Here is a 27,941-nt window from a genome sequence, read left to right as displayed (position 1 = left end):
GTATCCTATCCACTTGCCCACGTAGACCTAGTTGCGTACGTCTCTCACGCAATCTGGCAACACTGCTACGGAAGTACCGCCCTTCTCTTTCCGTTGATTGAATTCACAACATCCAAGATGTCCGCCGCCGTAGCATCACTCGTTTCATACGGCACCGATTCTGATTCTGATAATGAGTCTAAAATGAACACCAGCCCGGAGAGAGTGGACCCTGACGCCACGGCTCACCTTAAACCTTTACAGTCAGCACCGACCATGACTTTGGCTCTTCTCAACGCCGCTCCCGAGGTCGCCGTAAAGGTATGCTAAAGCACCTAGCTATTAGCTAATGCTAGTTATGTTCACGTAACGCGCGCGACGGTCTAACGCACATTATGAACACAAGATGATGTATTGTAGATACACCTTTCTAACTCCGGGGGGGGGGGGGGGGGTGATATAAAGTTAGTAATTTACTAAACCTTAAAATGTTTAAAGCTAGCTCCTTTTGGTGGGATTCTCTTGATGCTTTCCTTGAAGAATGCTCTTCTCTTCTGTCTCCACGTTGTTGTGCAACCTCAAACGTTTTCTTTTGTTTATCAAGTCAACCAAGAAGCTTTTACTTCTTATGTCTCTTTCATTTACTCATTTTGATGACATCCCAGACACCTTTCTACATTTGTTACTGTAACAAATGTAGAAAGGTGTCTGGGATGGAGTGAGAGCCCACATGTATGTTTTGTCGGTGTTACTGTTGATTGTTATGTGATTGTTTTCTGTCATTGTTTGTGTCCGAGCCTAGGACCCCCTCGAAAAAGGGGCTTATCCTCTATTGAAACTTCAAATAGATTAAATGTGGCTGGCAAAGGTGGTATTCTTGGTCAAATATGAGTACCTCAAATATGAGTTTTCTCCACCCCCCCTCTCCCTCCTTTTTTTGTCATAATTAGGAGGCCGTTGAGGTGGGCACACACCTGGACCCATCATTGAAAGAAGTCACCTACAACCCAACCTACGAAACCATGTTTGCACCAGAGGTGTGTCTCAGTGACTGACAGAAGGACTGTTAACACACTAGGGTTATAGTATTCGAGTCTGGTGGTCTCAAGTCCACATTTTCATGTACTCTGTCTCGTCTTGGTCTCGCTCATAATTTGACTCTGTCTTGGACCAAGGGCCTCGGGACCCGGGCCTTCCTCCACCGAGTCCACTCGAGTCACTACAATGCAATGAAATAATTGTATGAGGAGCCCATTCACATTAACATTATAAGAGCTGTCTGGCGCTTATAGACAGATGTCTTGTTGAGTAACGGAGTGCATCTGATGCGCCTGCCTCAGTGGCTGCTCTCGTGAGTAGTGGTCAGTGTTTCAGACCAAGATTGTTTTCTGTACCTATCTAATAATAAGAAAAAAAAATCTCCCTCGGACTCGACCCCTCCAACACTCGATCTTGACTTTGACTCGCTTTAGGTGGACTCGACAACAACACTATTGCACACATTTTGATCACCAGTTTGTCCAGTACAAAAAAATTGCTGTGCATATCTCACGTGGTGCTATTGTTATATTTTTCCTCCTTCCTACTAGTTTGGGCCAGTCAACCCGTATAAATCCCAGCAGATGGCTGCCCCCCGGAACATGTTATCTGGCTATACAGAGGCTGCTCACGTCAATGACTTCATGTTCGAACAGCAAAGGAGGACGTTCTCTACCTATGGTAAGGTGTAATCCTTTCATGTAAAACTTTCTCATTCTTAACCCATTCTGGGCGGGAACCCCTTTTGGTGTTTTATACATTATGTTATAATTTAGCTATTGAAAAATAGCAGATCTACAAGCTACGAGCTTGAAGGTCTGCTATTTTTGAAAATTCGTGAAAATATTTATTTCAGAAAACTGGAGGATTTAGAAGATTTCTCTTTTCATTTTGAGGTTTGCATTTATTCTGCATTTATTGTGTCTAATATATACATATATATTTCCAGGCTATGCTTTAGATCCATCGGTTGACACAAATCAAGTGTCCAATAGCACATATATTGGGGCCGTGGACGAAGCAGAGAAAAAGAAAGGTATTCCTTACTGACATTTACTAGTAATTTTTTCAGACCTATTTTTGTACTGCATGATTAATCACAGCGATCATGCACATCATAGAATAAGGTGGTGTGTGTGTGTGTGTGTGTGTGTGTGTGTGTGTGTGTGTGTGTGTGTGCCAGCCTTAGTTTTCACAGTTGAACGTTGGTTAATTTATTATTTATTATTTATTTATTACATAGCCTAGTCATAGTTTTGAATATGGAATATTCATTGACAGTTTCCTGGGCTATACGGGCAACAGACAAATTAGAAAGCTTGTAAAAGCTGAGCACTGACTGGAGATAGAAATTACATTTAACTAGTAATTGTCAATGATATCTCTTGCTCCACACAGGACTAACTGTGTTCGAGGCTGCTCCTAAGACGGAGGCAGCGAAGCGGAAAAAGGTGAAAGGAGGAGATGCAGCAGAGATTGATAATTTCCTCGGACCGTGGGCCAAGTATGCAGATGAGAAGGATGGGGCCAAACCATCCGAGGTAATGCCGTGTCCAGCATTAGATGCCTGTAAATGTGGAATTGCAGCACTTTAATGGAAGTGGACGTTCATGACGTCACGTGCATAAGCCCGGACCTACAAATTGAGGTCCGGGGCTATGCTAAACTTCCGCTCGCTCGAGCCATTGAGTTATAATTATACTTCCGGAAGTCTTCCGGGTGCTTCAAAACGCCACTATCTTTCTTTATAATCTATGGACCGAACCCTGACACCAGCGCTGCAAAAACAGACAGATCTACAAGCTCTCAACGCGCTGCAAACTTAAGGTTCCAAACGGCTCTGCAGTAACAGGCGCATCTGTGGGTTCTCAACAATAATAATAATAATGAATTGCATTTTTATGGTGCTTTTCTATGCACTACGTGCCTACTCAAAGCGCTTACAATGGTTCATTCATTCATACATTGGGAGGTGAAGCGGCGAACAGTCGACACCAGCGTCCTCACTTCCCAACACGTTGCGTCGAGAGCTTGTGGAGCTGTAATCACATTGCATGAATATATCGTCTATCGGCGATTTTTGGCTAGATGATGGGCGATGGGAAAATTTTGCTATATCGCCCAACCTTAGTGTATACTACAAACACACACAATATACATTATATATATATGTGTGTGAGTATATAGTTAGTATATATTTACTCCATATGTTCCCTGTTGTGTCTCGAGAAGTGAAATGACAACTCCAGTCCATATGTTCCCTGTTGTGTCTCATTGATAAGAAGTGATATGACAACTCCAGTCCATATATTCCCTGTTGTCTCATATGAGAAGTGATATGACAACTCTATATGTTCCCTGTTGTGTCTCATATGAGAAGTGATATGACAGCTCTATATGTTCCCTGTTGTGTCTCATATGAGAAGTGTTCTTCTGACATTCTTGTTCTGTTTGATTCCCAGGAGCAGCAAAAGGAGCTAGATGAGATCACGGCCAAAAGGCAAAAGAAGGGAAGGAACGAGGAGGAGGCTCCAGCAGAAGAGAAGACTGTTCTACATGGTAATCCGTCTCTCGCTCTGTCTTCTTTATGCAATTTGTCAACAAGTAATGCCATGTGCATGGCAGAAGCAAAGAGTGAAAGAATAGAGTCCGCACGCACACTTTATCATGCTCCAAAAAGGGTTTATTACCACCGTTGGCATGACGATGTTTCGAGCCTAGTGGCTCTTCCTCTTCTGAGGTCTAGCCACTAGGTCCGAAACATCACACTAACTATTATTTCATTCATTCTTTTTTTTTTTTGCAAATATAAATGTTGTAGAAATGTATCACTAGTAACATTCTTGTATTTATGTGACTCCAGTCAAAGATGCATATGACTACCAGGGCAGGTCCTACCTGCACATCCCGCAGGATGTGGGCATCAACCTGCGCACCATGGACGTCCCAGACAAGTGTTACTTGCCCAAGAAACAGATCCATGTCTGGTCTGGACACACAAAGGTCAGTGTGTGTGTGTGTGTGTGTGTGTGTGTGTGTGTGTGCGCGCGCGCGCGCGCTTTCACCATCAGCTGCTCGGGCACTGCGTTGTGTTTTTTACATATATGAGCGAGGTTGAAGAGTGCATTTTGACTTTCTAAATTAGTTGTGTGTGGGTGTTTCTTGGTGCACGATTGAGAGATAATTTCATGCTGTGGTGAAAACATTTTGGGAACTCTTGAATAGGTTTTTTTCGTGACAGCCCTAGTCTCGCGTGGCCATACTGTTGCCTCCTGCAATTTTCAAATGCTTCTGTCATACAGTCTGGACTCGGGATCAACAGAAGCTCTGATCCTGAGCCAGCGATAAAGCGGAAGTGAAGCCTCTTCCCCACTTCCGTTTCGTCTTTACAGTTGTGTAATGAAGGTGATGGTGGTCTTGATGTGTGCGACACACACCAAGACGGCATTTTAGTTTTAGTTTTAGTTTTTACAACATCGAATGACAGACGTTTCGGCTACCCAGCCTTCATCAGTGTCACACTGATGAAGCAGAAATGGATATTAAAACATTAAACGTGAAGATATTTTAAAAATATATTTTCGTGAACGGATTGCTTCCTTGCTCAGATTTCAGGAGGTGTAGTTCCAGAGTATATAGCATTCAGAGATTGTGGAATAGTTGACACATCCATGATTATGATGAGTGTGTGTGACTCGACCCAGGCTATATAGGGGCTATGTGCGTGACATGATCGTACCCGGAAGTTATGCGGGAATGCCTATTGCCTACTGAGTGGCAAAAAAAAGAGAAAAAAACTTTCTGGCCTTGATGGCCCATACATCCAAACAGAAAAGTCCTATCTGATGGTATTAAACAACGTTAATCTCACCAACATTGCAGTTGTACGTTTTTGTTGTTGTGAGCTACTTTCTGTCGAGAAATGTATTCTGCGCAGCTGATTATTTGTGAGAGTTTGGAAGTGCTAATTAGAAACGGGATGTAGGCAGGACCATTGAATGATTTCCACTTCCAAACTCCAACGCGCCATGCTTCTCAATGTTTTGCCACTCAGTCTAGATGAGGGGGGCGTGTCCCGGTGGAAAAGTGATGCATGTGCATACGCTCTATTCCCAATGCAAATCTCGCAAGACCATCGGTGAGAACTGCAAAGATGATCTGATTCAATCTTTAGCTGTGCCAGGCTACATCATTTGGAATCCATAGAAGCCAGCATAGTCTTCTATGGAAGGCAAGCATGTTGCACAATGTAAATTACTCTACAAGCTGTGTAACACGTGCTTGTAAATGGGCTATTTTCGATCCGTTAGATACTTAAAAAGATGAAAGAGTATTTGAAGTTGTCAAACTATATACGGTAATACATGTTTGGGAAGCATCCTCCTTGAATCATAATGGTCTCAGAAAGTTTAAAGCCTCAATCTGCAATTTCTTCAACTGGTTGGCTATTATGTAGAACAGCAAGAACATAGGTTTACAACCATGATACCTAAACATAAATCCACATCACAGTTTAGGACTTCAGTCATATTTTATTTAGCTTAATTCCATGATGTTAATTAGGCCAACTCCTCCTCTGTGTGTTGCAGGGTGTCAGTGCAATCCGTCTGTTCCCAGCCTCTGGTCATCTACTCCTCTCCGCCTCCATGGACTGTAAAATCAAGGTAACTACTCCATAGCACTTAACATAAAAACACCCAATGATTATTTTGTGTCTTAGCGCTGCACCGATTCAAATAAGCTCTTTGATTACTTAATCCTTCTAAGAAAATGACTAGCTGTTTCACTGCTCTGTGTTCAATATACAACCTATTCATTTTAGCCAATAAATGGGTCATGTAATTGTTCACTAATATCACATCATACGGCTGCTAGTTTTATAGTTTTCAAAATGTGCAACTTACTGCCCCGTACTGCAGTACGCTTCTGTACCTGGATAGCAGCTTGCGTTCATCTATGTGGTCCTCCTCCTTTCCTTGTCTTTGACCTCACAGTCTCTTACTCTCTTCCGTCAACTACAAATGTGCCCTTCTCAGTTTTGGTGTTTTGCTCGAGACACAGAAATAAAACTCATTTTCCACCCCTGTCCTCCATCTCTGCCCTTTTCCCCTCTCTTGTTGGCTAATCAAAGTTGTCCTGCTGTTAAACCTGTTAGTCCTTGAGCCTCTCACCTGGCACCATGTGCCCCTGGTCTTCCCTGCTCGGTACATTTAATGAGCCCTGTAGTGAGTTTTGATGCTGCTATCGGCATGATGTGGGCTCCAAGCAGCTCCACCATGACACAAAGAATCCAACTGGCTGTCGGTGTCAAGACAGAGTCTCAGGCTTTCCACAATCACTTCTTACTTTTTGTTTTTCGTCCCTTCGCAGCTGTGGGAGGTGTACAACGACAGGCGGTGCGTACGGACCTTTATCGGTGAGTGAGCCTCAAACCACTTTAAACACAACATCTGCAATGCAAACATCACCTCAACCCCTTTCTGTCCTGTCACACACCGAGGGATTCATGTAAATGTGCTGCCAGTGTAAACGAATGCCTGCAAGATGCAGCCATTTTTCACCAACCTCAACTGATCATCAAAGGAGTCGACGTGTAAAGAAAAAAAGGTGCCCTTTGAGAAATATTCACAACAGACGGAAATTGCGAGCTCAGCATTACAAGAATGCAAATGACACATCTGCTGACTGACTGACTGTGTGTGTGTGTGTGTTTGGGGTTGGGGTAATGCATGCAGGTCACCCTTCCCAGAGACAGTGTGCTGTCGAAACGGAGATTGTTTCCCCTCAGCTGTGGTTCTGCCTGTCAGCTCCTTCACAGAGCATGTATAATTCAACAGCCCAGGGAGAAGTGGTGGAGAACGGGGGGGGGGGGGGGATGTGATTGGGGAAAGAGAAGCCGCCGTAAATGCAGGCAGGGGAAGCAGGAGATGGAGTTGGAGAGGGATGGGTCAGCCAAGAAGTCAGTGCATGGTTTAAGAAAGGCATAGACCGAATGTTCTTAAAATGTTTTGTTTCCCGTATCGGCCTAGTACACAAATCCTTGCTGTCCAAAGTGTCCATGTTCTGTGTTTATTTAGCAGGTGCAAAGACCTGTGTGCATGGACGATATATATATTTTTGAGTGGTGCAACCACTCCAAGGAACAGCAATGTCCGTGTTCACCCACCTATGTGTTGTTTCACCTATGTGCCTATGTGTTGGTTAATGAGCACCAGTATATGACTATTATGAGTACCAGTAGGGGCGCTGTTGTGCCAGAAACAGAGAGAGGGATAGTGCTGCACTGTTGCCTGCTAATGAGAGAGAGAGAGTTGGGGGGGGGGGGGGGGGGGAGACACAATCTGGGGGGGGACAATCTGGAAGGAGTGTATTTGTGCCTTGGTTGCCACCTGTATGTAGATCTGTCATGCAGGCGTATACACAGCACACACTCATCAAGGTTTTCCACAGCTCTGCCTGTGATATTTGCCCATGGGCAACCAGCAATCCTGGATAAAGTGAGTGTGAATTCAGGCATGCTAGCAGTTAGCCTGTGGCTGTGTTATCGCCATGGTAAGCCCTGATATAAGGGCGGTCTTAACAAGGAAAGTGAACAGGCAGGCAAGTGCTGTCGTGGGACCAAATGAGAAAGAGGCCATTTTAGAGGGGGAGAGAGAGAGAGGCACAGCCATGCATGGAGGTTTTGGCATTTAGAGAGGAACGGAGCAAGGCGGTCAGGCAGGGTGGGGAAAACACTTAAAGAACATGTACCCTCACTATGGGCTCTCAAGTGAATGGTAATAGGTAACGGTGCATTTATATAGCGCCTTTATCCAAGGTGCTTTACATAGATGGAGGAATGGAATGCAAGGAGGATGGAGGCATGCAAGGCACCACCAACCTGCAATTAGGGGTTCAGCGTCTTGCTCAAGGACACTTCGACACCAACTCTGGGGGAGCCCGGGATCGAACTGGTAACCTCGCAGTTCCCATCCAGCTGTTCTACCGGTCACTGCCGTGTCTGCCGCCCCACGTGCATTTAAAGATCCCACCCACGCTTCACCTCCAACCCCCACATCCTCTCTCTCAAACTGCTGTATTTTGCTTTATATTCCTCAAACGAATTGGGTCAAATTAATGTCTGGGTTTTAACATATTCATCCCCCCTCCCCTGTTGTCCTGCTTTAGGCCACAGCAAAGCAGTACGAGATGTTTGCTTCAACAACACTGGCACCCAGTTCCTCAGTGCTGCTTATGACCGCTACCTCAAACTGTGGGACTCTGAAACAGGTGCGTTCCATCATGATCGCTCTGCTCTGACTTGAGCAATTGATTTCTGAATACATTGTTGTACAACAAAACTGGGAATAGAAAGCCTATGGCAAGCTGGTTTGTCATATAGGCTAACTCAATTTATAACAGCAATATAGTCCGGTCTTTAAATTAGTTTAATTTAATTTAAAATTTACATTTTGTGTGTGTGTGTGTGTGTGTGTGTGTGTGTGTGTGTGTGTGTGTCGCATTATTTAACATTATTCAGCAGCTTTTTATTCTGGGTTCATGCAAGCCACCTTCTTGTCTCTTGAAGACTACTATTTACTGGGTTCAACTTCACTTCTTTTTAAGACACACTTCCCCTGCTCCCCTGCAGATGTGACATCTGTACGTGTGTCTGCCATTCCAGCAGAGGGCAGAGGAGAGTTTAATGCTCTACCTGTTGTGTAGCAACTCCCCTGTGGGGGAGCCACATGAACTCAGTTGATTGTGCATCATCATGGCAGTCATGATGGCTACTAGAATAGGTTCCTAACACTCTATATTATTCATCGATGATACGCTGAATGTAAGCAGAATCTGAGTGTAATATGATTCTGTTTTTATGTTATGGATAATTATAATAATGAATTATTGCCACATTCATCAGTAGTTCTAATAACAATTGATGAAAACACATTAACTGGAACAATAACTTGCCGTACTTCCAGACAGTTATAGGCCTTGTTCTAATGAAATCTGCTGTGACAGGAGTTGGGCTACTCCCTTTTAAACATTACTCTAAGCATTCTCCACGGTCAGAAATGGGTTTAATTTAAAAGGTTACATTTCTCTCTTCTAGCTGTAGTGGTAACCTTCTTGCTGCATCACTGCACTGTTTTTGAATAAATCCAGAGACGGAATGGATTTTCTGTTCTGTCTGGATCTGTGCTTTGGTTGGGTCTACAGGGCATTGGATATAGCATTATACATATTGTTGCTGTTATTGCATATTTCAATTTGTTATGTTTGTAAGTAAATTAATACCCTACCCATCAAGCAAGTGTCACACAAAAAGTAGTGAAAATGTCAGATCAAATGTAATTTATTATTTTAATAATATTTTAAAAAGAACCGTTTTGGACAGCTTTGCCCTTTTAAACAACTTCACGGTAATCCTTTTTGTCCTTTTTGTTTGTGCGGATTGTTCTGCATCTGCGACTTTCAACGTGCGTCTCCTCCACTCCACAGGCCAGTGCATCTCCAGGTTCACCAACAGGAAGGTGCCGTACTGCGTCAAGTTCAACCCAGACGAGGACAAACAGAACCTCTTCGTGGCTGGCATGTCGGATAAAAAGATTGTTCAGGTAAATGTCGGCTTGTGCTCTGCTGCCACACCCTGTTTACATTAACATAGAGGGTTTTACTGTGCAGGGCATTCTAAATATACCGTGTCCTATCATCACACCGGATGTAGTTCTCAGGGGGTGTGTGTGTGTGTGTGTGTGTGTGTGTGTGTGTGTGTGTGCGCGCACACGTGCTCGCAAATGTTATGCCCACAGAGCGTGAAATGCACTCCTGTCTGTATGTGAGAGAGACACAGTAGGTGATGGGACTAGACCAAGACATTAATCATGAACCATGTTGGGATGGAATCAGACTTGGTGTGAGGATATGGCAGAGGGGAGAAAGAAGACTAATTAAATGGCAGTCAGATCCTTTACAACGGAATTATTCCATACCGCAAAATCACTGTGTTCATTTAACTCTGAAGAGTTAATGACTGGAACCTTATATGGCTCTATTTGGTTCATGAGCGCTGTTTTTATTTTATTGTTCTGTGTACATGGCAGTGGTTCAGGGGTAGAGTGGCTGGATGGTAACCGCAAGGTTGCCAGTTCGAATCCGGACTCCCCTAGAGTTAGTGTCGAAGTGTCCTTCAGCAAGACAATGAACCCCTAATTGCTCCTGATGTGACTGTTTGTAATGCACAATCTATGTAAAGTGCCTTGGATAAAGGCGCTATATAAATGCATTTATATCCTCTTTTTTTTTTTTTCAATCAACAATCAACTTGGTCTCTCCAAATACAAAGATTGAAAATTTGTGGGAGCAATTTTAACCGTTTCCGTCCATCCGACGTGTCCACAAGTCCTAGGGAATCCAATCGACGGATGCATGTTTCAGGGTAAAAGCGGCTATGTCTTTCCGGCACCCCAGAGCTCCTATTTTGAAGGAATCCCGGCGCTGATTGTGTTAACATAGGGTGAGAGTTTTAACTGAACAGTGTTTGGCACAGTTCGCCTTGCTAACCACATGGATTAAAATCACCACGGCATTCATTTGGATTCCATACAAGTCTGCACGTCTTCTATGGAAGCGTGACACGCACCGAAAATATATTTGTCGGTTATTAGTTGTTTTAAGATGAAAGACTATTTGAAGTGGTCAAGCTAGCAAATGGCAATAGAATTCACATTCAATTATCCATAAAAACAAAGGGTAAAACCTCGATCAGAATTTTCTTCAACTGGTTGGCTATGGCTAGTGGCTACCAAAATATTATAATTGTACATAGTGTGCTACATAGTGTGCTAATTGTTTATGGGAGTCCTTTCATGCTGTTTCACAAATTGCAGATTAGAACTCGACCTAACAAAAATGTTCAGTCGTGAGATAATTCTTTTTGCCTTAATCCATGTAACCAGGGGAAGGGTGGGGGTGGCATTGTTATATGATAAACAGTCAGTATGAAAGTATATATCGGTTTGAAATATAGTCTCTTTACTGCTGTCCAAAGAGCTGACTGTTTCTGTGTCATTTTTCTTTAAATCATTTTACTTTTTTGCATTTTGTTTAAAGTTATGGCACCTCTGTTGATGGAGCTGATTAATGTTACCCCATCAGTGAAACTATCACCATTACTGCCAATTAGAAAGTGCTATCAGAAGAACAGAGTCCCACTCCCTCCGTCTATCTCTGCTTCTCTGCTATCTCTATTCCACTAATTAGAACTGTGTGCATGGAGTTATGGCTTATGCCTGCACTGCAGTGAAGCACTTTTTGTGCGTGCTTTTATTTAGTTGACTGACATGTCTTCATGTAGCCCCTTTCTACCCTTAGTTGATGAACAAATGATATCGCACCCGTCTGACCGTCATCCTCCCTCCCTCCTGTCTCTCTCTCAGTGGGACGCCAGGACAGGTGACGTGGTGCAGGAGTACGACCGCCACCTGGGTGCTGTCAACACCATCACCTTTGTGGATGAGAACCGTCGCTTTGTCAGCACGTCGGATGACAAGAGTCTTCGGGTGTGGGAGTGGTAAGACGAACAAACTAGGGCTATACCATAGTATGACTATTGGATCGTGAGCAATTTAAAATCTCTCCAAGATCTGCCTTTACAGATATGTGCTTTCCAAGACAACAGTTAAGCCTGATACTGCAGTCTGGCTATATTCAGCCTGCAACATTGTCATCAGACAAAGTTTTAAATTAAGCATCGTTTGCACAGATAAGGTTTGCACGTCTGTTGGCAACAAAGTCAGCTTGAAACCCCAATATAAACCTTTTTTTAAATTGTTTTTTATACTTTTTTCGGAAGGGGAAAATGGTTTGGTTATTCTGTTCAGTAACTTAAAAACGAACATGAAAAATAATTGTGCTAAGATTGTGGATCGTGCCTGGAGAAAATCGTGATATGATATTTTACCGTGTCACCCACCCCTAGTTCAAACAGCCCCTAACAGTAGTACTGTAGTAGTGCATTCGCATTTTGATCCCCGGTCTTCTGAGTGACTCTTTATTCCCACGAGCTCCGCTGAAGCTGCTCAGTAGCTAAAGATGGAAGGCGGTAATTGCACAGGGCAGCTCCCGCCTGTGAACGTAGGTGGCTGCATGTACGTGAAGCAGAGTGTTAATGAAAAATGCATACTATGGGAGAGCATTCCCCGGATAGATAAAGGCAAGAAGATGGATGATGAGAAGGACAATGAAACGACTAAGGAGGTAGCGGCAGCAGAATGGCATTTGATGGGGTGTTTTTTTTGGGGGGGGGGGGCATTTCAGTCAGTGCTCTGTTTTTACTACTTTCTTCCAGAGCGCCACAGCAACCCGTGAAAGGCCTGTTTAAGTTGTCTTATTTAACTGGAGAAATGGGATAAACATGAACTACACGCTATAGTAGCTCTGATTTGCCCGTGCCATCACTCATTTCATCAGGATTTTTTATGACGAGGGTAAACGACATGTCTGCTCTAAACACCTGCCACCCCCTCCTTATACACGTGTATGCCCAGTTGTACGGGGGGGGCAGACATGAGACCTTGTCTATGGAGATCTAAAACACCTGTTGTGAGCTTGTAGATTAGCAATTTTCTCTGTTTTGCTGCATGTTCGCCCCAGAATGGGAAGTCTAGGGTTCATGTGATTTTAAAATCGAGAGCATCATTTTTGCAGGAACTACCCCAGTGAACCCCACACATTCTTCCCACGAAGTAGACAAATAAATGATTAGGATTCCACCACGGTTCCAATAAATAATTGGATCAGTTAAACAGAGGAATGCAGCAACCGCAGACCATGTTAAAAACATTCAAATCATCCCATTTCCACATTTCCTGTCTCAATCTTTCACTTCAGTGACAGAGCCAAGCTGCCTTGTCTTTCATCTCACTCTCTGTTTTCCTATGGTTTGCAGAAAAACAACAATCTGTTGTTAGGTGTTCCTGCTGTCAGGGACTTTGACTAATCAACTAGCCCACAGACAAAGCCTCGCAAATATGCTGGGGAGGGGGGTTCCCATGCCGATAAACAAACGCTGGTGTTTGCTGCTCAAAGATGATAAAATATTTAAAAGCTTTCTGATAAAGCGAGCTTCCTGGGGCTTCTCGGAAGGGGGGCCCTTATTCAAGGAACAGTATTATTGTGGAATGGATTTTATCTCCCCCTCCCCCTCTTTTGGCTCTCCCTAGTGCTCTCCCCCCTATAATTAACGGGTGCAAGCATTCATCAAGGATTTCTTTAATGTTTCGCCTTTTTCCACATTAGTCCCAAGTGAGGGCTGAAATGTTAATGTTCAAAAACTCTGTTTTGCCAGTACAGAGTGAGAGGCAAGTTGGGGGAGGGAGGGGGTTGTATGTCGGGCCAAAGAGAGGCTTTACTGTCCCCCCTTCTATCCCACGGATACCACCTGGCTCATGGCTACCCGCCTTCCCCCTCGCCAGAGCTCAGACTACTAAGCCCTGCCTAGCGGACTTAGGCTGAATTAGCGCAGCAGAGTCACGTATCACCACAGCGGAGTCAGAGAGCGAACACTGAAGAGCGGTGGGAAGGAGAGGGAGAACAGCGAGGCGGCTGTCTATAGCGGTGGTTCCTTGACTTCCTACCCAACAAGCGCTGTGCTGTAAGACGAGTCCAGGTGTGACTTTTGTGACAACCACACATTATTTTAGGAATATATATGCAACTAATATACAAAAGGTTATTATCTTTGTTTGCACTCAAAGGTGAATTCTACAAATTTAATTGAGATTGGTATATGACGTATATTTCAACCTGACATCCATATTTCGGGCATGTCATACGCAAAAGTTTTATATTTAATTATCAAATTAAATGTAAAATTTATATTTCAACAAATTATCAAAAATAGTCAATCTGCAAGCTCATTTTTATTTTGATCTCGCTACATGCTATGCTGTAGATCTGGCCCATTGGTGTGCCTTTAAAAAAACAATGCTGCATGATCATGGCGCATACACCTACATATAATCAAAATTATATCCACATTTTGACTGGTATGCACCAAAATACTTACACAGGTCGTGCAGGCTGTGGAAGGAAGACGTTTATCTGTTGCTTAGGTCTATATCCAGGGGGACGGAGAGTTTCTTTATGGTTTGGAGTAGGCTTATGATTGAGATATAAAATGTACTCCACTATGCCAGGGACGCCATTAACACTTTTTTTTATACATTGTTGGGCCGAGGGGGGGGCTGAGTCTGGGAGGTTTGGGGCAGCACCGGGCCTTTGAATGGGGGCTGAGTCTGGGAGGTTTGGGGCAGCACCGGGCCTTTGAATGGGGGCTGAGTCTGGGAGGTTTGGGGCAGCACCGGGCCTTTGAATGGGGGCTGAGTCTGGGAGGTTTGGGGCAGCACCGGGCCTTTGAATGGGGGCTGAGTCTGGGAGGTTTGGGGCAGCACCGGGCCTTTGAATGGGGGCTGAGTCTGGGAGGTTTGGGGCAGCACCGGGCCTTTGAATGGGGGCTGAGTCTGGGAGGTTTGGGGCAGCACCGGGCCTTTGAATGGGGGCTGAGTCTGGGAGGTTTGGGGCAGCACCGGGCCTTTGAATGGGGGCTGAGTCTGGGAGGTTTGGGGCAGCACCGGGCCTTTGAATGGGGGCTGAGTCTGGGAGGTTTGGGGCAGCACCGGGCCTTTGAATGGGGGCTGAGTCTGGGAGGTTTGGGGCAGCACCGGGCCTTTGAATGGGGGCTGAGTCTGGGAGGTTTGGGGCAGCACCGGGCCTTTGAATGGGGGCTGAGTCTGGGAGGTTTGGGGCAGCACCGGGCCTTTGAATGGGGGCTGAGTCTGGGAGGTTTGGGGCAGCACCGGGCCTTTGAATGGGGGCTGAGTCTGGGAGGTTTGGGGCAGCACCGGGCCTTTGAATGGGGGCTGAGTCTGGGAGGTTTGGGGCAGCACCGCGCCTTTGAATGGGGGCTGAGTCTGGGAGGTTTGGTGCAGCACCGGGCCTTTGAGAGGGGGCTGAGTCTGGGAGGTTTGGGGCAGCACCGCGCCTTTGAATGGGGGCTGAGTCTGGGAGGTTTGGTGCAGCACCGGGCCTTTGAGAGGGGGCTGAGTCTGGGAGGTTTGGGGCAGCACCGGGCCTTTGAGAGGGGGCGGAGTCTGGGAGGTTTGGGGCAGCACCGGGCCTTTGAGAGGGGGCTGAGTCTGGGAGGTTTGGGGCAGCACCGGGCCTTTGAGAGGGGGCTGAGTCTGGGAGGTTTGGGGCAGCACCGGGCCTTTGAGAGGGGGCTGAGTCTGGGAGGTTTGGGGCAGCACCGGGCCTTTGGGAGGGGGCTGAGTCTGGGAGGTTTGGGGCAGCACCGGCGCCTTTGGGAGTCAAATAAAGGGTGAAATCAGTGGTGCAAAGTAACTGAGTAAATTTACTCAAGCACCGTACTTAATTTATTTTTTAGATTTTTTACTTTACTGGAAAAAACAGTCTCTACATTATGTTTTGGAAACTTAATGTTGCATTGTCATTCTTTGCCTTCCTCTCCCCAAGTTCACCACACTAAGCTTCAAAGCTTGCATGTTTAATTTCCCCTCTGCAACACACGGGGGGGACTGTCTTCACTACTTACTGTATGAATTGGATCATGACAGTGGAGACTTGGCCAAGCCCAAGTTTATTTGTATAAAAACTACAAAGAACCTTTGTGTTTGACGGGCTCAGTCGATGGGTTACATGACGGAAAACACGTTTGTTTGTTTGTTTGCATACTTCTCTTTGCTTTCTTCCTGCTCGCATAAACAAACTTTCCAGAGTCTGTTTAAACACCAATAACTTGGGTAATCCGTTATTTTTGGAACTCCAAGGGGAGATCTGACGTTCTCTTTAGTTTCCAGAGTTTGGCTTGTCTGTAGACACAGTGGAAAAAGCTTTGGCATAGTGCTGGGCACAGGGGGGAAATTATTGATGAAGTGATGGTTTGTCATCACGAGGAGGTGGGGCGCCATGGCCTCAGTGCTGCTGCTCTCTCTTACTGTCTGTGTTTATCATATTCTTTCATAAGGGGCATTTAACACAAATTGTCACCGTATCACCCTGTCATGCCAAAAAGCATACACACAGCGCTGTAGCACTTAACGTGATCTTTAGCAGACCATCAAAGTTCAGAATAGATTAGTTCCTTTCCCAGAGCAGCGGGAGAAGAGAAGGGCGAACAAGCAAAGAAGGGCTGTATAGATACTTGGATGCTGATAGTTTTTAAAACCAACATTGTTCAGACCGTTAACCACTATTTAGAAAGACTGAAGGCAAGATCAACTGTGGTTACATTATTGCCTTGTTTTGTAACATCTATGTGATTATTGTGGCATCAATCATTGCTGACTGCAGAGTGCACTGTACATTCCTGACTAATATGTTCATTTAACTTGATGCCTGTACAGGTAGACCTGTCACAATTATTCATTGTGCACGCGCGCTCACCACCTGCTTGTGTTTTCCAGGGACATCCCCGTGGACTTCAAGTACATTGCAGAGCCCAGTATGCACTCTATGCCAGCTGTTACGCTCTCTCCCAATGGTAAGTACAATTGGACACGGCAGAACATGGATACTCTGTCAAACAAGTTGAAAATAGTCTGGTTGAAAGCTGTTGAAGTGGATAAATATGCAGTCTTAATATAGTGTAGCCCTCTTTGTTCAAATCACCTTGAAATGGGCAATAATAGAACAATCGGACCTGCGCTTACTACGTGTTCCAGCATGAGTAGAGGTATCCATTCACTGCTGCAAACGATGGCTCTTGTGTTCACCCAGAGCATGGCGAACAAGTCACTCTAAACAATAATGTCTATGTGCAGCGTACCGCAAAAACAAACATATGGTCCCCCGACAAAGCAAATGTAGCCCATAATCGTTCTCTAACCATGGAATCCGTTCATCTTGAAGTGACTCCATCGTCTCACTCTCTTCTGTTCTTTCATCCTCCTCCGTCATTTGCTTCCCATATGGTTTTTCTCCTTCCCTTCCTTGGGGGCAGTGTTCATATTTGCGGTGACATGGATGGCTTGTCTTTAATAATGGAGAAGTCCTCAGTTGGAGGATGATTGTCTCTTTCTCCCCTCACTCCTAAATGACACCACATTCAGGGACTCTCCCCCTGTTTGTTTTTAACAATGAGACAGAGCTTGATTGGGCTGCAGGAATGGACCGATGTTTTTCATTCTCCTACTTAAAGGACCACTTCACCACTTTTCAACTTGTCTTCATAGAATTGGTCCTCACTAATGTTCGTGTTAAAATACCACAATTGGTTTCTACTCTGTCTGTTTCATATGAGGGCTGTGGGCACTTCAGAAACCTGTCCACCAGTGACATCAGCGTTAGGCATTCTTTTTTAAACAATGAAAAAAAAAGAGATTTAGATTCCCGATCCAAGCTAATAGCCCATGAGACACAGACCGAGTAGAAACGAATGGTGGTATTTTATCATGAACATTAGTGAAGAGTGAGAGACAGAAGTGTCTTTTATTTGTAGATCAGAATGGTGCATGTATGTACTGTATATACACACACAAAGAGTTCTTCAAAATATCTATTTTCTCATACGTGTACACGTGTTTTTCAGCCACATTTATTATTCCCATGTTTCCTTTCAAGAAGTGCAGTGATTTGTGAGAGCAGTTGGCACAGCTGTGCAGCCGTTTCCATCACTATAAGCAACATTTAGACTCGAGTGATGTCTGGAACTAAAATGTTCTGCCAAGTAGACAGAGTGAACACTGCGCTGTTAAAACTTTTTTGAAAAAAGTTTTTTCTTTTTCTTTTCTTCTTTATAGCATTCCTCTTTACTGATTATTCTGGTGGGAACAACCATCAGTGGCTCTTTCTAGAATATTCCAGTCAAAGTTGCCATCTTTCATCAATGTTTTCATTGGGGGGGAGGGGTTCTTTGTTGCTGTAAATAACTTTTCTTGGCATTTTTCCCAGCCATCTGTGTCCAGTGGTTACCTTTTTTAGTTCAGCTTTCATTGGAAACCACGCAAGGCTTGAAGAAGTGCCTTGTAGTTCTTGAAACCACACAAGGCTTGAAGAAGTGCCTTGTAGTTCTTGCCGATAAACCTATATGAATGTTCCTAAGGGGCTTTCAACTGTAAGCCACTAGGATGGTGTTGGCACAATACCACAGGTTTAACCCATGTTGGACTGACCAGTGGTTCTCAATATTTCAAGTCGAGGACACCAAAAATCATATGTAATAGGACACTGACCCCCATCTGAAAATATATTGTTCCAGGGACCCCCCAGAAGCAAAGATTTTAGTTAAAAACGTTCACTCTGAAAGAATAAGTTATTATTACGTTATTGAATTATAGTAATTATATTTTGAGACATCATTAGTGGCAGCACAATAGAACATACCAGCAAACTATTGCTAAGTTAAGTTATTAATTATTAAGCTCTTTAAGTATTTGCCATAACATTATGTACCGTAGTTTAATTTCGTTGTGGATATTGAGTTGTCTGTTATATCTTTTTGCCACAAGCACGCGCTATTATACTGAATGGACCACATTTGTAGCAACAATACATAAATGACAACTACCTACCTCTAGCATTTATATACTGGTAATTATATAATAAAGCTTTAATGCGCTGAAGTACGCAACCATTCTCTAGGTTTGTATTAATAAAACTATGCTGTTGTCTCCATCACTCTGAAACCCCTCAGGTAAATGGCTCGCCTGCCAGTCCATGGACAACCAGATTCTGATTTTCGGAGCCCAGAACCGCTTCAGACTGAACAAGAAGAAGATTTTCAAAGGTCATATGGTAGCCGGTTATGCCTGCCAGGTGGACTTCTCCCCCGACATGAGGTAGGACTTCCCACATCGCTAACCCCTCTCAAGAGGGTCGACGCGACATCCCAAAGCCTACATATACCACTTGTGCAAGGATGCACTGTGATTGGCCAGTAGTCACTTTGAGTGGCAGATGGGGCAAACGCTCACTCCCAAAACATGATTTACTATTCTGTGCCCATCGTCATGTCGCAACTCGAAGGGCGCTGATTCAGCTCAATCGAACTTTGCAATACTCGACACGGCAACTCACTCGCTTTAGCTTGCTCGGTGGGGCCTCACGTAGCTCAAGTTCGCTTCAGACTGTGCGCCTCCGCCTCTGTCAAAAACTATACTTTATCGGCCCAAAAACTATTCTGCAGTTGTTGTAGCCAGGCGAGAGGCACTTCTGCGTTGTCCACAGAAGCGGGACATGTTTTACAAGCTCAAGCGGTTTGGGATTTAGAATGTCGCAGGGTAGATGGCAACTGTTAACCTCATCAGAGGAGGTTGACCTTGGGTTGTTACTAGATGCTGACCACCCTAGTAGAAATGTCAGGTGTTCCAAGAAATACAAAAACCTTTCTATTCTACTATGCAATTTAATTTTATGGGAGGTTGGGGTGGGGTGTAATTGTTTTAACTTAATTTAACTAATATATGAGCATGCACGCACACACAAACGACCCACGAACCGTTGTTGCAAGACACACAGAAGCAATGTGTGTGCAGACGTTTGCTTCATTGCGGTCAGTACAGGAGAGTCCGTGGTCTTTTTTTAGAGATGAAATGAAGCAATGTAGAGACGTTGACATCCAAAAACATACGGCTGTGAGTGCATGTGAGTCAGTGTTAGGCTTGGGGTGTCCAGTGACCTGCGGCAAAATTAGATGGGCAACGAATGATGGTGTAACGCAACCACGCATGCGCACTAAAGCAACCACGCATGCGCAGTAAGTGTGAAGCTGTGGCAACCACACAACTGGGAGAATGCAAATAAACAGCATTCAGTTTGTTAATTTGGAAAAAGGGCTTTGTGATGCCCTGCATAACATGATGGTGTGCAAAATGCAGATGAACTGTGCAAGTGAGGGAGCAGGGTGGCTAGGACATACAGACAAATACACACAGACATTTCGTCATTTATATTGTTGGATAGATTAGGACAGGAGGCCAGTAAAAGAGTCCTGCATCTCTGTTGAAATTATCTGTCAAGGCAGTGAAACATCATAAAATATACCGGATTTCTTTAAACATCAGATTGACGTAACCATAGTCATCATAGGATTAGCATCATACCAGATACAATTTCCACATTGTAGCATATAAACATATCAGTGTGACGTGATCAAGGACGACTGTCTATGAGCCAATTCACACCATTAATGTAAGCCATGTATAGCCTGAAAGAGCCGCCGGAGTCGCCAGGAGAAACTAGACACAGCTGCAGCAGATGAGCCTGATTAATTAGAGAGACAGAGATGAGAGTGTAGTGTGTGTGTCAATTGAATAATGCTGCAGAACATCAGTAATCAGCAGAAAGCGATGAGAAAGCGCTCCTGTATGCCACAATTGAATGGGTTCTCGCCCAGGCTTTTATTTTGAAAGGAAAATGCATGTGGTCTCCGAGGCTGTATGTATGATGTACCAAAATACCTGGAAGTGTTACATATCTTGAGGCTGGTCCTACAATTATCTCTGTGAGACCGTTGTATAACATAAAAATCACACCCGTGTGAAGTGAGGTGCGCTCTTATGATTGTACATCATCATACATCTCATTACGGCCAATTACAATTTACTAAAAACTGGCCAATGGCATTTAATGTTTGTGCTGCGACAAAGACATAAAACTGGCCATTCATTATCAATGGCATTTAATGTTTGTGTTTACATGCACACTAAAAGCTGGACATAGGAAGGGCTAGCGCCCCTCAAAAATCCAGCAGTCTGTCTTTAAAGCACAGGGAATCCACCACTATCTACAAGTCAGTGTGCAGACAGCGTTGTGTAAAATGGCAGGAGATACGTATTTCTATGCAGACACTTGTATCCCCTGGTCTAAAATGACTGCAGCTGATGGAGAGTTGTTCAGAACAGCCTGTTCTCATAAACAGTACACGTACATACAAGATATATAATCAACAGTGTTGTAACTAACGCAAAAATAGCAGACCCACAAGCTCGTAGCGCGGCAATCGGTGCCACGCTATGAGCTTGTAGATCTGCTATTTTTCAATAGCTAAAGCTAAAGTATAACATAATGCTTAAAACACCAAAAGGGGTTCCCGCCCAGAATGGGTTAAGCAGGAACCCCAATTAACAACCTGCTACTTCGCATATTCACCTACACGACAGCCAAGTGCCATCATGCATAACGTCTATCCGCAGGTGGACTGACTTTTTATTCGGAAACCATGGTAACGCAGGCACCACTGCCTGGAGTGAAGACCCACATTCAGACTCCTTCAGCAGGTGAAGTGGGACAGGAGTCATTTTTAGCAAAAGTCTTAACCTCCCTCTTTCTCCTGCGTCTCTCTCTCTCTCTCTCTCTCTCTCTCTCTTCCCCCCCCCCCCCCCCCCCCCCAGTTATGTGGTATCTGGAGACGCAGATGGGAAGCTCAACATCTGGGACTGGAAGACCACCAAGCTGTACCACAGGATCAAAGCCCATGACAAAGTGTGCATCAGTGCCCTGTGGCATCCCCACGAGACCTCCAAGGTCATCACCTGTGGCTGGGACGGGCAGATCAAACTCTGGGACTGAACCTGGGCCTGTTTTGGAGCTTTGTGTATTCTAGGGGGGGGGGGGTGTAGGTGTATCCTCAGACACAGTGTTTGTACATTGTGTCCATTTAAGGAAGTATAGAAAGAGGCTTAAAGAGATGAATACTGAGCTTTTTCCTCTTTTGTGGATTTTCTGAAACGTGTAAAAGCCATAGGACTGGTATCCAGTCTTATTGCTGAAGTGTATTTTTATACCCCGTTAACACAGCCATCTGTATGTAAAGATAAAACATATACAGCTTTGAAAGTCCCCTGCACTGCTGGAGGCGTTTTTAACTCGCCAGCTCATTCCTCATTTACCTATTCACGTTCATTGTTTTAATCTGCAATGTCAGAAATGTATTGTATGATTTTTATTCTTTGATCCCGGGCAAAAACAATACATTCTTCATTTGTAACATCATTTTTGACCGTACCTTTTATGGAAATAAACGTTTTGTACATGTTGCCTGTCAAACTGTCAAATGTCTTCTTTTGGCGGTTTCTTCCGTTGTGTCCATGGTGGCTGTAGAAGGTTTATTATGCTGTGGCTTTCTACGGGGAAAGTCTGTAAATTCTCTTCCTCTGCTCTTTTCATCTGCAGTAAAACTGAATTTGAATAATTCAAAGATTGAAAGTGGATTGAAGTTGTCTGCCCTGTGCGGGAATTCTCTAATGAATTTCAGTGACAACGTTTGTTTGAGTTGGCACAGATAATGAAGGAGTGATTGAGTATCGGAAGAGAAATGGGTGAGATATAATGGTGAAATTACCAGTCCATGTGGGTACAGGATTGACATTTTCTATTATAATGCCAGAAGCTATAACATTCAGAACTAATTGCTTCTCATCTCTTTCTGTCTCGAGCATTCTCACTCTCACACGCATGTATTCAAATACCCTGTTTTCTTACAATTAGAATACCTTTACGCATCTGCTACAAATGCTTTATGTACATCAATCATGAATGATGCAGTACTGTGGCGTGGCATGCTTCACATAACAGCTATTTCTCTGTATTCTAGATTGGCACTTTAAAAGAGGAGGTGTGGGTCTGTCTGTATTCCTCATCTGTCTGTTGGACCAGGTTCGGGCCACAGATTGTATTATCCCAGGTAACCATGTGCTATTATTTTGCTACCCGTTTACATGTGCCCTTTTCCTGTAGAAAGAGGCATTGAGCTGAATTAATTTGGCTAGTAAGGGGGGTTATCTGTTATCTGTCCACATGCTGGCTGGAGGACAGGTGTTTGGGCAGTCCAGCCAGGCTGTGGGCCAACCCTAGATAAGTCCACGATGACAGATGGCTGAGCCCTAGCCAGCAACATGGCCGCTATGAGCAGCACATAAACACTTTGGATGGAAGAACTCTGTCCCTCTCCATAGTCATTACAGACCGAAAGAGAGAGAGAGTCGGGGAACTGAGCTTTGCTGAAATGTCGCACTTAACACATGCTCATGATTCATTGCCAGGTGCCAGCACAAAGCACGCCAAGTTAGTCTGAGCTGTAAGCGGCGCATCCATCAGGGCCTCCACTGTGTGTTCACCCAGCCCAAGGTGTAGACGCTGCTGGCGTTGAGTACGTTCTTATGCAGGAAGAGGCGGGGCTTGGCCGGGTCGCTGTGGGAGCTGAACAGGAGGAAGTTGGCGCGCTCCAGCTCCCGGAGGAGGCTGAACCAGTAGCGCACCACGGACGGCTCGTCGCCCGCCACCTCGAAGCCGGCCCAGTGGAGGTGCACCTCCAGGAGCAGCTGACCCACCGAGTCCAACACGCCTTCTAAAAGCAGGTTCTCCAGAATCTTCCACTCTGCACTCTCCATGTCTGCCTTCAGTACGTCCACCTGAAGTGGAAAGGCAAAAGAAAAAAAAGTTAGTTTGTTTATTTACCAGCTGAACACTGCATTGTTGTGTGTGTGTGTGTGTGTGTGTGTGTGTTGGGGGGGGGGGGGGGGGCTTTGTAAGAAAAATGCACTCCTAGAAACTTTACATCGCTATTATTGTTAGTGAGACTGGTAATGGGTTGAGAAACAGGACTGACAATGCTGTGGTAGGGCGTTCTAGGGCTGAGCAGAACAGTTCTGATTTAGTATTTTGAGTAACACCATTTAGTTTTAGTCCTATTTTTGTAATCTGAAATTGTTTAGTCTGAGTCTAGTCTTAGTCGACTAAATATCCAAATCTTAGTCTTTAGTCGACACAACACTGGAGCAGAGCAAACATTTTATGATATAAACATCAGTACCATCCTGGAGTCATGTTCTATTGAAGTGACTCATGATTATTCATGGTCAGAGTTGAATGCACACCCCGAGGATTGGGGTCCTTAAGACCATGACTCTGTGACCTTTGTGTGTTTATTATGCACATCATTGTGCATGTATTTATTCCTCCGGGTTCAACAATTATTATAACAAAGTAATTACGCCAATGAATTATTTAGCATTTCCTCTCCGCTGGCTCAATTTCCAACAGCCCATTTCAGTGGTGATGGCAGGCTGGAAGGTGGATATATTTAGCCGAGTATAAGATTTAGCCAAAAATAATCTCTGGATATTGGTAACTGCTCCACGTTAAACGCTTAAGATGTTTGCATTGCACAGTTCTTCAGGGGCCTGGGAATTAATTGGAAGCAGTGCTGTCTTTGTGCTAAATGTAGAACATTATCTGGCTCCGTTTCAACACAAGCCTCCGTAGCCTCTCCAACCTGGCAACGAAGAAGGCACTAAAAGATTCCACTGCATCTCATGTCTTCAGTGATGCTACAGCCTACAGAAAACCCACCACTCATTAGTGGAGCTGTCTCATAAACTCTGATAAAAAGCACTCCCGAAAGAACTAGAGTAGAACAAATTATGTCCTTTCTGTCCTGCTCATCCCTCGCTCCTGTTAGGCTTGTACATACAATTGTATGTATAAGTACAGAACAAAGAAAGTTTGTTTTTGTCATCTTTGTTGAAGATTCTGAGCAATTATGTTTTAGTTTATTTTATGCCATTGTACATTTTTTGTTGGCTAAGACTAGATAGCTTAAGTAGCCTAGTAGGCAGGCCTAAAGTTCAATCGATTGTTCAAAGACTGAGCTTAAATCAGAATTTGCTACTAAAAGTAAGACTAAGTTGCTAAGTCTTACTAGAATTACTAAAATTACTAGGTTAGGTTTCTGGTTTAGGTTTATTCTAAGTGGGGAACAAAGAACCTTTTTTGCATGGTGGGGAACATATACGCTCCCTTTGAAAATAGCCAATATACAAGCTCACAATGCATCAAAATGTTTTTTTATACATTTGAAACCTTGAAACGGGACACACTGCATAGTGAGTACTTTAACTTTTTGCACTTAAAGTACATTTTGATGTCAATACTTTTCTACTTTTACTACACATTTTGAACTGACTTTAATAACAGAGTACTTCTATATTGCAGTATTGGTACTTTTACTTAAGTAAAAAGTGTGAATACTTTATCCACCACTGGTCATATGAGCCAACAAGGATGGTGTTCTGTTATTCTTTTAGGTTGTTTATGGGTGTTAAACACTATTTTTAAATAATTTTGGACCATGAAAAATCTTTCAGTCAAACAGATGTAAAGTCTGCTGTTTTGGGGAAAGTACGACTCCTATCCTATGTCACCACAATATCAATTCTCCCAGTGTAGCAAATACCAGCATCTATGCTTAACCATGTCACTATGGTGGAGTACTTTAATAGTTACTATAAGGTTAGACATGTTATGTCGGTAAAGTGGAAGTCGTTTGTGATATATTTAATTGGGGGTGGCATTATACTGGCAAAATACTTTTTTCACTGACAAACTAAATAAAGAAATAGACATTTAAATGTAGCCATGATGACTAAGACAAAATGTACATCAACAAAATGTCATCAACAAATACAAACTACACTAAAATGTTATGGAGGGACTAGAAGGAAAGAGATAATTTTATGTTTGGTTGCGCTCGGGTGTTGCACTCTGAAAATAGAATAATCAGGCATTATGACACCATCAAGGTCTGCCAAAATGCTGCTTACTGTCGAATGATGTGTCATATGATGTTTAGTCGTCTAAAACTAGACTAAAACTAAAACATTTAGATTTCTAAAATATGAGTAAAACAAACTAAATTTCATTTTATTCAAAAGACTGACTAAATCAAAATTTGCTGTCAAAAAAATCAACACTGCTCTTTGCTCAATGTGTCCTCTGATGAAACATCCACGGTAATTATTGCTATAAGGCAGTCTGGAGATTAGGGAAAACTACTTCGCCAGTTTTAATGAATTCATTTGGAGCCACTCTTGCAGAAAACGTTGTCGAGGCTACTATAAACAACAAACAACATATTTGTTGATTTGAGAAGTTGAATCTCAATGAATGTTTTGACACAGCCTTTTTAATTGGCCTGAAATTAGTTTATTTTATGGTGGACTAATCCTATAGCAATTAGCATTTGCTTCTAATAAATTGGAATCCGTTGCTCCACATTAGTAGGGACCTTGCCAAGAGTTTGTTGTCTCCACCAAGCCGAAGAGAATGTTTTGCACTCCGTCCGTGTGTCCGACTGTCCGTGTGTGTGTCCGTCTGTTGTCAGCTAATCTCCGGCACCGTTAACCTGGTCGATGCCAAACTTTGCACACACACACACTCCCTGTATGCCAACGATGAACCTCTGTCCCAAATTTTCCAGAACGGCCTGTTATAGCGCCACCAGGAGGCCGACATTTGTAAAACACATTTCTTCCTCCATATTTTGTCCAAAAATCCTGCAAATCGTTACACAGTATCTCCTATAGTCATGTGCTCAAGACAGATCTGTCCGATATTACATATTCCATCCTGATTGGCTAATTGGCTTTTAAAATTTGCAGGATTGGCCCGTTTTGAACAAAAAGCCTCAAATCATGAATGCAGCGTGCAATTTACGTGAAATCTTTCACAGACGTTCCTACCATGCTGAGGAATATATCCCACCCTTTTCACATTGGCCTGTTATAGCGCAACCAACAGGTGGAGTTTTGACCCCACTGCTGTCTGTGCCGTGCCTGTAGTGGCATTTGTGGAGTTCCTGTAAGTAATTTGTTTGTCTCAGTTTAAAAGTGAGCTAATTGGTTACAAGACTGACTGGTAGCAGTAGCACCTTGTGCTGTTGGTAAAAGCTAAAAAATAAAAACGAAATATTACAAAAACGTGTTTGTCACGATCCCTTTAAAGGTTTGTTCCTAGATTTGGCGCATGGCGCATTTTACTGTCCTCAACATAGCCAAACTGCATTGGCCACACCTCCAGGTCTTAAGTTAAGACATAAGACCTGGCAATTAAGATGCGCAGAATTTGGCCCTCAGTGTAGCTGTAATTTAATTTTACAAATGGAAAATTAACACTGAGGAATTTACTCCGTTATCGACTGTATTTGTCAGTGCTGTTGTCCTGATTGATTTGATTTACTGTCCAGTATTCCTATCTGTAACTGAGATGTGATTGCTTGCTGAAAAGGTCTTGGTGACAGGCCTTAGCTTGTGGAGACGACGCAATCTGGCGAGAGAGAACTCATAAATGATGCAGGATAAACAAGTGAAATTGGATGTGAGGAAACAAAAGAATGGACAGACGATACTGGAACAGGAACATTATAAAACTCGAAGCCGATAAATTGTCTTTTGGGGTTTCTCTCTCCTGATTGGATCAAATTGATTGTGTGACCTGAAAAATGTATTTTCTGTTTACTAAGGAATTGGAGGGAGATGCATGGGGAGATGTTTGAACACTTTGTATCAATGATTACTATCAGAATATAGACTAACTTTTTAACAACCCCCCCACCTACACACACACACACACACACACACACACAAACACCTCTCAGGTCATCACTTGTCACACCTCTCAGGCTTGTGGTGCTGGTGGACAGTTTTGTCAAAACGGACATAATGAGTGGACAATAATATTACGACAAACACACAGAGTAGTCCTGAATGACCATAGCAGGTCTGTAACTCAGTGTTCAAATGGAACCAAATTCCATCCATGGACAAGACCTCTTGTCTGCCACGGACACATTTGTCCGTGTACAGACATAATGATGACCCCCTGCTCTGAGGGTGCAAAAGCGGATCCAAAATGGACCTCTTTTTACACCCCGAGTTAAATAAACACTGTGTGTGACTCATTTCTAGGTTGTTTACCGTGCCAGTAATAATGTCTCAACCTTTTGTGTGGACTCATCAGTTCATGGGTAGTTTACCACAACAGAAAGGCAGGGTGCTTGTTTTTCTAGCACACTGTGTACCCTCATTAAAAGCTCATTATGGATACGTGTGCATCGCTCTGCATTTCAAACAGGTGAGGTGACAAAA

At 43.7% G+C, this 27,941-nt stretch overlaps 2 protein-coding genes across 2 annotated transcripts in view; one reads left to right on the top strand and one right to left on the bottom strand.

Annotated features, from left to right (window-relative positions):
* Nucleotides 1–103: 103 nt before the first annotated feature.
* LOC308334401 (pre-mRNA-processing factor 17-like) lies at nucleotides 104–21,596 on the top strand. The gene is made up of 15 exons (XM_080791126.1): nucleotides 104–300; nucleotides 930–1,016; nucleotides 1,569–1,698; nucleotides 1,967–2,053; nucleotides 2,416–2,558; nucleotides 3,480–3,576; nucleotides 3,881–4,020; nucleotides 5,607–5,681; nucleotides 6,388–6,433; nucleotides 8,185–8,286; nucleotides 9,502–9,617; nucleotides 11,439–11,572; nucleotides 16,485–16,561; nucleotides 18,713–18,857; nucleotides 21,411–21,596. The coding sequence occupies exons 1-15, from the start codon at nucleotides 118–120 to the stop codon at nucleotides 21,586–21,588; spliced, it is 1,740 nt and encodes a 579-aa protein (XP_080647252.1). The 5' UTR covers nucleotides 104–117; the 3' UTR covers nucleotides 21,589–21,596.
* Nucleotides 21,597–23,110: 1,514 nt separating this feature from the next.
* Nucleotides 23,111–27,941, bottom strand: part of mettl24 (methyltransferase like 24) — a 38,210-nt gene continuing 33,379 nt past the window's right edge. Inside the window, exon 5 of the mRNA XM_080791127.1 lies at nucleotides 23,111–23,429. Within this exon, the coding sequence (XP_080647253.1) occupies nucleotides 23,112–23,429 (318 nt within the window). The 3' untranslated portion in view covers nucleotide 23,111. The remainder of the gene's footprint in view (nucleotides 23,430–27,941) is intronic.

The sequence above is a fragment of the Protomyctophum bolini genome, assembly GCF_963924005.1.
Source record: "Protomyctophum bolini genome assembly, chromosome: 19".
Classification (NCBI taxonomy): Eukaryota; Metazoa; Chordata; class Actinopteri; order Myctophiformes; family Myctophidae; genus Protomyctophum; species Protomyctophum bolini.
This window is presented reverse-complemented; position numbering and strand designations above follow the sequence as displayed.

Bases quoted from the DNA above. Each gene is read 5' to 3' on its own strand.
- LOC308334401 (XM_080791126.1), top strand. From the start codon at position 118: ATGTCCGCCGCCGTAGCATCACTCGTTTCATACGGCACCGATTCTGAT. The intron at 2,054-2,415 runs GTATTCCTTACT...TGCTCCACACAG, and splicing joins CGAAGCAGAGAAAAAGAAAG to GACTAACTGTGTTCGAGGCT. The intron at 16,562-18,712 runs GTAAGTACAATT...GAAACCCCTCAG, and splicing joins TGTTACGCTCTCTCCCAATG to GTAAATGGCTCGCCTGCCAG.